Source organism: Dendrobium catenatum, unplaced genomic scaffold, assembly GCF_001605985.2.
Source record: "Dendrobium catenatum unplaced genomic scaffold, ASM160598v2 fragScaff_scaffold_1179, whole genome shotgun sequence".
Lineage (NCBI taxonomy): Eukaryota > Viridiplantae > Streptophyta > Magnoliopsida > Asparagales > Orchidaceae > Dendrobium > Dendrobium catenatum.
This window is the reverse complement of record NW_021319641.1, coordinates 667,182-678,401: the sequence shown is the minus strand read 5'-3', so window position 1 is coordinate 678,401 and position 11,220 is coordinate 667,182. Positions and strand designations below refer to the sequence as shown.

At 34.5% G+C, this 11,220-nt stretch overlaps 1 protein-coding gene across 3 annotated transcripts in view; it reads right to left on the bottom strand.

Annotated features, from left to right (window-relative positions):
- Window positions 1-1,623: 1,623 nt before the first annotated feature.
- The window catches only part of LOC110095099 (chaperone protein DnaJ), a 43,955-nt gene continuing 34,358 nt past the window's right edge, over window positions 1,624-11,220 (bottom strand). The window contains exons 7-12 of one of the 3 annotated variants that reach the window (XM_020820494.2): window positions 7,629-7,758; window positions 6,431-6,591; window positions 5,271-5,350; window positions 2,900-2,996; window positions 2,060-2,141; window positions 1,624-1,970 (exon numbers count right to left, since the gene is read on the bottom strand). In XM_020820494.2, coding sequence (XP_020676153.1) covers window positions 2,096-2,141; window positions 2,900-2,996; window positions 5,271-5,350; window positions 6,431-6,591; window positions 7,629-7,758 — 514 coding nt within the window. In that variant the 3' untranslated portion in view covers window positions 1,624-1,970; window positions 2,060-2,095. Of the gene's footprint in view, window positions 2,142-2,899; window positions 2,997-5,270; window positions 5,351-6,430; window positions 6,592-7,628; window positions 7,759-11,220 lie in introns of all 3 variants that reach the window. The other 2 variants (XM_020820493.2, XR_003702181.1) reach the window with 2 other exon arrangements.

The window sequence follows — 11,220 nt, the reverse complement described above, 5'->3', positions numbered from 1 at the left end:
CTGTTAAGATTCAAACTCTCATTCCTGTCATGATTATTCAATGATTTTTATGCTAGTTGTAAACTAACTAATGCAACCCTTCACTTTTCTTATCTAAAATTTGGTATCAAATTTATGAAAAAAAAAATCCAGAATTTGAGATCTGGAATTGACTATGCTATAACAACAAAAATCTTATGCTAGAACAGAAAAAAAAAAATCATTAATTTTGTGGATAATGCAAAAACTTAAAAAACATTTAAATTTGACAAATGAGAATGACCACCAATCCGATAATCAACATCTTCTATTCACACAAGCTAATTTGTCAAATGGAGCTCCACAAAAATTAGGGACGACATTTCAACTCAGCTGAAAATTTTGCCTTAAACAAAAAATCTAGTCATTTATTCTGGCCGGGCTTGCTAATGTCCAGCCTTCTATCCACCTAACATTTCCACAGGTAGAAAAAGATGCCCTATCAGCACCTAATAAATCCTCTCGCTTTGAAGAGATTATTACGTAAGAAGTCCGGACACAAAAAACCGTTCAGTTTTGTAATTCTGAACAGTAAAAATGTAGTTAATGTTCATCACTATGCTCTTATTATTCACCCATGCACTTTTACTATTCACAGCCAGAAAATCGAACGATCTGTGTCCGGACTCCGCACGTAATAATCTCTCCTCACTTTGGGCATTAATGGAAAGGATTGTTACCTGCTTATCCTAAAAAGGACATTTCTTGGGATGGAATGCACAAACTCAAGAAAGCACTAAAAATTTGATATTTATGCAATCAAGAGCTTGAATATTATTTATTTGGGCTTAAATATTAAAAAAGGAAAATCAAAAGGCAAATGGTCTACCATTAATCCAGAACAAATCAAGGTCTCTCAGGTTTTAATTGTGGATGATGGCCTGCAACGGTTGGAAACGTCATTATAAACGCGTTCATAAGAAGAAAAAAAATATTAGTAATTTATTAGGACAACTAAATCCACTAATACTTTAATATTTATCCATTAGCTGAGCGAAATGTTTATAATTTTAAGTAGGAATATTAAAACAAATCAAGATGCTTATGGTTTGCTAGTACCGTGTTTCATTGGACTTCGCCAGTTAAGCTAGCAAGTGGCTGCATTTTGTACCACCTGGAATGATGTGAAATAAATCATATACAAACTGAAGGTATAATTTAAACCTTAGAGCATCTCCAACCGAACGTCAAATATGTGTATGGCATCGTTCGGTCGCTCTAGTCGAACGTCAAATCTTCCGCCATTTGCTTGTTGGTGAACAGTGCGACGCCAATATTGGTGCTGCACTGTCCACCAACACCATTTTTTTGTCTCAACCGCATCTGCCGAAGAAACGCGCCAAAGAGGAGAAAGACGGTTACTTTCACAGAAGCGCTCGAAATGGATTTAGATTGGAGATGAATCACTACATTTTTAAGTTTCACTGTATTTTGGAGTGAAAATTGAGATTTCGATAGGAGATGCCCTTAGGATTTCTGAAACCCTAAGTCCAACGGTCAAAATAGCTCGTAAGGGGTACACTAAGAGTTTAATTTAAGGATCCAATTTGAATTAAATTAATTGCAAAAATAATTCAACAAATCATTGCATTGTTAGAATAGAAGTTTGAATAACAATAGCTTGCAGCAATTCCCTTTCAATATAGTAACAAAAAAATTACAGGAGAAGCTTTCCTTCAATAAGGTCTGAACCTCTTATAATGGCTTACATGCTTTAAAACAAGAATCAAATTCTCCTCCACTTTGAAAATGAAAGGAGTGTGGCGTATCTGGTGGTTTTTAATAGGAAGTCAAAGTTGATAACTTACTGTACATTCACTAAAACAAGTGTTCATATTCACTTAAGTGAGCTGGTTTTACAAAAGAAAACAAAAGAAAAAAAAAAGCAGAAGAAAGAAAAAAGAATGGCGAGAATAAAGCCTCAGATACCTTGGTTTGGGAATCACAATCCTCTTTCCATGAAATCGCAAATCAAAGAGAAAATTTTCAGGCCTATCAAGCAAAGTATATTGCAAGGGAATAAATGTGGAATGTGAGTTACCATATGTGTATGCTGTTGAAGGCACCCCTGCCAGTCTTACAAGTTGCCTTTCAGCCATTTAAGTACTCCATTGGTAACTGACCTGTAAGTTTCAAATAAACCATTTATGCGTAGTTTAGAATCACTGGTGCTCAAGAAATGTTAAAAAAAGATGCAACTACGTGGTAGGCTATAGAACAAAATCAATTTGATTGATCTTTTTTTGTGACGATATTTATGATTCCCACAGCTCAGGGATAAAGGCAATCAAATACTGCAGTTGATACCCGCCGTGGCTTAGCTCATGTGGGGGGAGCTCGGTTGGGCAAAGCCCAGGTCCTGGGCTCGAATCTCATGGGCGGCCGTGACAGCCTTAAGTGTTGGCCCGGATGAATTGAATAAATTGGTGTGGGTTGTCTGCTATGTCTACCGGAATTTACTCGCCGCTTTGCGGAGTGGTTCCCGTCAAAAAAAAAAATACTGCAGTTGATTGAGGAAGAACTCCACTAGTTGCGAAAGAAATTACAACATGAACATATTACTAGCAATGAAAAGATTTCATTTCAACCACACTTGCAGAAGTTGTTTTCTTTATGAAAGTATGATATCACTGAAAATATGGACTCAATATATGACGTGAACAGGTAGTCACAATATAAAAAATATTGGGAAGTATAGTAAGGATTTATTGGGTGAAATATATAATTGCTTAACCTGAAAAGGAAATCTTCTTTGCCCTTATAAATTGGATAAAATAAAATCCTGAGTTGCGTCTTCAAATCAAACTGATTGGACATCATTCAATAAATCTAAAGTTCTTCCAGATATGACAGTCTAAGAGGTTATATGATTGGAAATTACCCGGCAAAATCTTTAAGCTTCTTCCAAATGTCAGCCTGTTCAATCGATGGCTCTGAATTATTGATCTCCTTGCTTCTTTTACTCTCACCTTTTCTACCTGCAAGATCATAAAAAACAGTCTTCATGCTCATGAAAAATAATTTTAAATCCACAAAGCTATCAAATATTTTATAGTTATTCAAAGAAAAAAAAGGAGATACTACATGTTTAACACACAAATCATATGACAAAAATACAACCCAAATACATTTATGTACAATAATAAGTTAATAACACTTAAACCTTGAACAAAGGAAAGCTATCAACTTTCTTTATGAATAATTGGTTTAATACCTGATGAATTTGTTGTATCATGGGAAAAAAGTCTTATAATACGTGGGTTTTAGTCTATGATGCAACGATACAGACAAGGGGGCACAAACACGATACGACAGACACTAGACACATCTATTAAAAAAATAATTAAAAAAAATCTTATAATAATAAGAAAAAAATTAAACTAGCACCAAAAATAACTCCTGGTATTTGGTAGTAGCAAGAAGTTGTTGTCAAAGTTGAAGCCAAATCATCACTCACTGCAATCTTAGAGGTGGAAGTCGAAGTAGAATTCGAAGCCAAAGTCCTAGTTGAAGTCAAGCGTTAGTGTCAAGCACCTCGATTGACTATCATAGTCAAAGCCAGGCCTTTCTGTGTGTCAAAGTCGAAGTCTTCGCTAGTCAAGTTGCATCAAAGTGGGATGGCATTGTGGTTAGAGGCATTAGACTCGCTCATCTCGTCTCTAAGTGTCTCCCACCCTTTCTTGTATAGAAGAAAAGCTAGACAAACTAGAACATAAAATAAAATTTCTTAATTAAATTTAATTTTATGCCACTCATATGTTTGTCCATGTCTTAGGCATATTGAGGTATGTCAACCATGTGTCTAAAGCAAATTTTACTTCTAAATGAACTTGACGCAATTTTGAATATGTCCGGGCATGTTGGAATCATGCTGATTCAGACAAGGAGGACATTTAGCAATGAATGTGGTTCTTAGGGCATGCATTATAACTTTAGGGGGTTTACATAAATATCACTCAAAATATTAATATTTACATATTTAACATCAAAACCTCACTATTTAAGCCATCTAGTACTATGTTAACAGAGTTAGCTAATCTCATCAGACACTTTCCAAATCTTGCCCAACATGTCAATAGGCATGTCGCCGCCTAGAACAATCAATGCCTTCCTTTGGACCGATCAAATGCTTTCACTTGAGAGCTCCTGTGTGATTTCCCTGACTTCTTTGTTTTCAAGGGCTTAAGGAATTTCAATAAGAGCATTGCAGCTATTGAGCATTGCCGCTATCGAGAGCTTGCAATTTAAGGCATCAACAGGTACAGACGAGGAAATCGCACAAGAGCTCGCATGCTAGGACATCAATGGGTCAAAGGGGTGTAGAGCTCACAAGCTATGGCATCGAGAGGAGTAGACAAGATGAACTTGCATCCTAGGGAATCAATGCTTCTGAGGACATGAGCCACAAAACTTGCAACATGATGACAGGAGTTAGGGATTAATATTTTATATTTTATTTTCATGTTTTGAGTGCTATGTATGTAAATCCCTGTGTGTTTGTGTGTGTATATATATATATATAAGAACAACAATATCAAGCCTTTATCCCACCTATGTGGGTTGGCTACATGAATATTTTCTCTCCATTATGTCCTGTTAAGAATCAAATTCTCATTTAAATCTAAAAAAAGTGGTCATTTTTAATATTTTCTAACCAAGTTTTTTTAGGTCTATCTCTACCTTTCTTAACATAGGCTAAATCTAATACATCTATTCTCCTAACCGGGTCGTCGAAAGGCCGATGTTGAGAAAATTATTATTTTTTAAATAAACATAAATATTATTAAAATAATTATAGGAAAATTCAACAGAATAAAGAAAATAAGAGTAGCATTACGTAGATATTAAATTATTTAAGTAATAATTAAAAAAAAAAGAATATTTAACTTTCATTGTTTATGAAATATATTTCTAAATTTAAAATTTATTATTCAAGATAGATATGTCGGAGATGCATATTTGTCAAAAAAAGAGGATTTCAACATTTTTTTTCTTTTAACTGAACACGTAGATAACGTGTTCAACACGTGTCGAGCATGTTTAGGGCAAATGCACATATTCTTCATATGTCTAACACTACATACTTCATTATTATGAAGTGTTAGTGCATGATAAATGTTAGTTTTGCAAATAAGGAAGATTTTAGTGGCATGTATAAAACCAGTGTTATGATTTTTAAAAAATTTCACAATAACACATAACACAAGCCTTCTACTAATCATAGTTAAGTTGGCATAAAAAGAACTTCTTACTTAGGGATCTGCCTTTTGGACGGCCAACAGAATTATCATGCAAGGATGATAATTCTTCAAGCAACTCACGCTCTCTTCCACTGCAAGAGAACGCAGAGTGAGGACTCATAAAAGAAAATAAACAGAAAAAGCACATAAAACATGATAAAAAGGTTAAAAACTGCAGTTCGATGGTAAATATACAATAATCAAATCAATTGAAAGACAAATGAAGATAATTTCAGATGGGAGCTGTAAATGACACCTAAAACGTAAGCTGTTGAAATCTACACTGATTACATTTCATACAGGAAAAATAAATTGCTGCTATGCGACTATCCTGTGGAACCCAAATTCTCTTGGTAACTTCATGCATTTAACAGTAGGGATGTAGAATCATAAGTTGCATTCAAGTGACTCTATGAGAAGCAATAAAAATTTGGTCAAGGCCTTTGATGTAGGTTAACTTTGGAATGTAGTTTAATATTAGCGAAGAAGCAATAAAAATACATAATAATTAACATGTCAGCTGAGTATGCAAAGATTGTGATTTCATTGCCAATGTTAATTCAAATCCAACTAGTATGCATGCAATAGCAAGCTGCAGTTCATGACAATCTTTTATATTTACTATAAGAAATAAGCTGCATCTGCAAAGATGGAACTAATTGGAAATGCTAGGTGACAATGTAAAAAATTAGAAAAAGTAGCAAAAATCTAACGTCAAAGTTTGACTGAACTGCAGCATGGGTTAGGAGAACTCTATTTAGTTTCCTATCTAAATGGCAACAGCAGTACTTTTACCAATAACTAAGTTTTTTTACTATAAAAATGTTTCAGATTTATAACGAAGGTTTTAGGCAGAAAAAATGATGAAATTGCAGATTGAAATCATAGAACAACGGCAATCATAAGAGATGGGGAACCAATTAATTTAATCTTCTTACAGTAAAAAACCAGCTCAGGTCGATATGTAAAGTTTAGAAACAATTTGAATTTTGGTTAAGTTAAAATAGTTTTAAGGATAAAAATCACAGATGAAATCAATAAATTTGCCTAAAAAAACATTAAAAATAAAAGAAGATGGGTCCAAAAATGATTATAAAGATAGAAAGCATAACAAATGACATCATTCTACGGCTAACTAGAAGCATTATCTCAAGTGACAAAAAATAAAGCACCTGATACGACTAGGAATTGTAACTTTCACAGTGAACAAGTGATCACCACGTGTGGATGGCTTGTTTAACTTGGGGACACCTCGTCTTGCTAGAACTATAACATCACCAGGTTGGGTGCCAGGAGGTATTTGGAGTTCAGTGGGTCCATCAACTGTCTTCACCTGATGAAATTAAGCTTTTGCAACAAAGAGATCAGTTCAAGTTCATAGCTATTGAATAATGTCATAAGACAAACATTTGAAATTGAAAACCCGAAAATACAATAATATAATAAAAGGGGAATTTAACGTGCACTAAACTAAATGTATGCAATTACTGGCATTTTTCGCCCACGCTATTGTATACGAAAAGAAAGAAAAATATAATAAAGCACTTAAAAACAAGAAAAATGCTAAAGCAAATTAAAAATATATCAAGCAGTGCCCAAAGAAATTTGGGCACTTAAGCATGTAGTATTTTGAAGCAAGTCTCATTAGATATATATAGCAAAACCTTTCAAAGTGGTTGCATACAATTGATCTCTATTCCAGAAGCACAAATATTTAATAGTCATGCAAATACTGGCTGTTTGTTAAAAGAGAATTTTATGTTCTACGAGAACAAAATGTATCATTTAGGGCTTGTTTCACGAGAACAAAATGTATCACTTAGTGTCCAAATAAAATTGGATCTCACTTCCAGAACTGAGTTCAAGCCTTTGTTAAATTCAAATTAGATGAAATTGCGTTTTTTAAACTCATATTGAAAAAAGGTGAGGAGTTTCAAATTTTAAGGCTAGGAAGTCACCTTCCAATTTACTTTAAATAATAATAAAATAAAATATTATTTTTACCTATAATGATAATAAATCAATGAAAGTTTAATATAATGATGGGTGAAAAACTAATAAAACTCAAGTTAACTCAAACAAACACAGGAGTTGATTTAATGAGAAATGAATTTCTGTTTAAAAAAATAATAGATATCACAATTCACAACACACTTAAATGCAACTCACTTCCAGAAGTATGATCCAAACACTTGCAGTGAAATAAGCTATCCCTAACAATAACTAATACAGTGATAAGCATTTTCCTTAAAGGGAACCCACCAAAACAAAGACTCGAGTATTATGGTTCAAATTCATTTCAATCACCATTAAATACAATATTTGACCATGAATTTAAATATTTGAGGCAAAGGAAGGTTAAGATTTCACCTTAACGACAGCCCCCAAAATCGCATCAATGTAATTTATGGATACAGTCGAACATAAGTTGATGCCATCTCGTTGTATACCTGGTATCTCCACAACATCAAGGCATATATAAAGATCTCCAGGAGGTCCCCTGCTTGACAAAGGTGGAAAAGGCTAGCCTCAATAATTTCATATTACATTATGTAGAATTTCATAAGCTGGTAAACACAATGACCAAACATGTTGAAATTATCAACAAACAAACAAAATCATAAATCAAATAACTAAAACTGTGCCGATAATAGTGGATAAACATAATGATATATTTTGCATTACATGAATTTTAAGGGAATCTTTCTATGAATATACTTCAATGTAAAGATACAGTACAAAAAATTCTTCAATTTGCAGCGGATGTTGCGACAGAATTTTTTTTTTTTTAAATTGTGATGGTTTTGCGACGGAATAGTTCGTTGTAATTTTGTGATGAATTTGCAGCAGACAATCCGCCGTAAATGTGCGGCGGAAAAATCCGTCATAAACCCGCCGCAAATCCGGAGCAAAAAACCATATCTAAACCGGCTACCTAGCCATTTCTTTCATTTGCTCGACCTATTTTGACAGCGCCCGCAAGCTCGTTCGACGATCATCCGAAGTCACACTTCCTCGACATTCGTTGCCTTCGCAGTCGTCATGTCTCTTCTCACTGCCTGTTGCTCGCCTCCATCGACAATGTTCCTTCGTGTCACATCCGAAGTTCATTCTTCTTCGTCGTTCGACACATCCTTTGACGTTCCTTCCACGAAGTTCCTCCTTCGACGACCAGCTTGCTCGGCTCATCTCACGACATTCCTCCTCTCAGCCAATCAGAGCTTGCTCGTTGAGAATGTATCCATTTTCTTGCTTAAATTTTTCGAGTATATTATTCTTTGTGATGGTGTAATAAATGGAGATATTATTAGTAGAATTCAAGTTGGATGGTTGAAATGGAAGAATGCATCGGGCTTATTGTGTGATAGATAAATTCCCCTCAAAATTAAGGAAAATTTCTTAAAAAATGGTGGTGAGACCTGCAATGCTTTATGGTTTAGAATGTTGGCCATTAAAGAGAAGCATAATATTAAGTGTTGCAAAGATGAGGATTAGAGAGAGTAGCCTTAGATGGCTTGGTCATGTAAAACGGATTCATGTAGCCGACCCCACGTAGTGGGATAAAGACTTGATGTTGATGTTGTTGTTGCAGAGATGAGGATACTAAGGTGGATGAGTGGCTTTACTCTTAGAGTTTACTATTCATGGTAATGGTATAATGGATGGAGATATTATTAGTAGAATTCAATGTGGATGATTGAAGTGGAGGGAAGCATCGAGCTTGTTGTGTGATAGAAAAGCCCCTCTCAAACTTAAGAGAAATTTCTATAAGATGGTAGTGAGAGCTACAATGTTTTATGGTGCAGAATGTTGGCCATTGTTAAGTGTTGCAAAGATGAGGATGCTTAGGTGGATGAATGGCTTTACTCTTAGAGTCTACTGTTCATGGTGATGGAGTAATGGATGTAGATATTATTAGCATAATTCATGTTGGATGGTTGAAGTGGAGGAATGCATCAGGCTTGTTGTGTGATAGAAAAGTCCCTCTCAAACTTTAGGGAAAATTCTATAAGATGGTAGTAAGATTTGCAATGCTTTATGGTGCATAAATGTTGGTCATTAAAAGAGAAGCATAATATTAAGCTAAGTGTTGCAGAGATGAGGATGCTTAGGCGGATGAGTGGCTTTACGGTTGGGAAACTAGATGTATTAGTGTGTTGCACTAATTCACACACACTCTTCTATTGCCCAATATACAATAAGTGACTGATGGAATCGCACAACTATTCATGCAAACTCCTAAAATTATCACTATTGCACATTTTTTTTTAACTTGAAACAAATCGAATTATTTGGCCGTAGGAATTTATAGTCCAAGTATGTTTAGATATTCAAACGTATAGAAGTTGGATATATATTCATCTGTTACTTGGACGCATACATTAACACATGAATTTCTGAACTGAGTGAACTATTTCATTCAAGCAGGTTGTCGGCTAATTTCATTTATATCAGAGAGTAGGTTTCATTATCGATGTTTCAAACACAAAAATCAGGCCTACTTCACACCAGATGAGATTACTGTTGATCCATACCCATACTATCCCCACCATCTTCTCAAGGATTCTCTGCTACTTATTCCTATCTACCATATGTTCTGTCATTTTACTACCCACAACCCCATCAACACTATGCAATTGGACCTTCTACCCTGACTTGTAGCTGAAACTTCCACGTAGGCTGCCGCAGCACCAACTGTAGATGGGAACATGTTGATTCAGCCTGAGGGTGACACGTACGTAAATTTGTATGTTTTATATTACACATATATTTAAGAAATAATATTCTTTAACTAAATATTTTGTGCAAGTTTTATCCACCAAAGCAGCCCACGCACAACAAACGAGATATCATACGAAGCAGGTTTGATGCTCCATATGTCTCTTGGAAGAAAATCCCAAAGGAAGTGCATTACACATTTACATGTAGTTCAGAGAGCTTGCGGTTAGTAAATTGCAATATTATTAACATTTCTTCATATTTTATTGCAATAATAAAGAACTTGTTTTTCATATTTTGTATGTATTACAATCTTGTTTATAAATTTTTGTATCAACTTAAAGGCATAATTAATCTTTGATCGAGTCTAACTAAATGCATGTTTGATGCTAACATTTTAAACATATAACCTAATCGTTAGACAACTTTGAATTTAATTTTTTTTAACCAAACTCCAATGTGCTTTACACTCTTTTTCAAGTCAAACTAAAACCCATATTCAATTGATGATCATGGAATGTCTTTTAACCCTTATAAATCATGTTAATACATTTGAGCTATAAGTAGTTGCTCAATCTATCTTTAAAACAGTCAACAAAACCGTTACAACAATCCTATTACTAATAAACAAGACAACATCAATCTTGAAAGTATTCCTTCAATGCATGCACACTTGCTCCTAATCTACTTGAAATACCTAGAAGGGGGAAACCCATACTAGTTAACTATTATACTCCTTGAAAAAAAAAATATCTATTATACTCCTTGGACATTACAACTCAAAGCTCAATGACGTTTGCAAATTGAGTCCACTAGTGGACTCCTATGTTGCACCGATACACCTATTTATGAAGGCGCGCTGTATCCGATACACCGATACACGGATACGCCTCCGATACTCCACCGATACGTGTTGGATACGCCAAAGACGTATCCAATTAAAATACTATTTAATTTCAAAAGGACACGCGTATCCGATACACGTGTCCATTGAAAAACAAAAAGAAATCCAAAAAAAAAAAAGATCCGTCGTATTTACTTCCGTGGCTACGAGCAAAGTTCTCTCATTTCCGAGATGCATTTGAATCTCTTGATGATATGAGAATATTAGAAATTACTAATCTTTCACTTGATGAGCCTGAATTAAAAGCTATGATATTTATTGAAGATGATATAGAAGTTCAAAGACAAACCACTGAAGAAGCTAATCATATCATTCCTTCTATTGAATAGTTGAAACTTT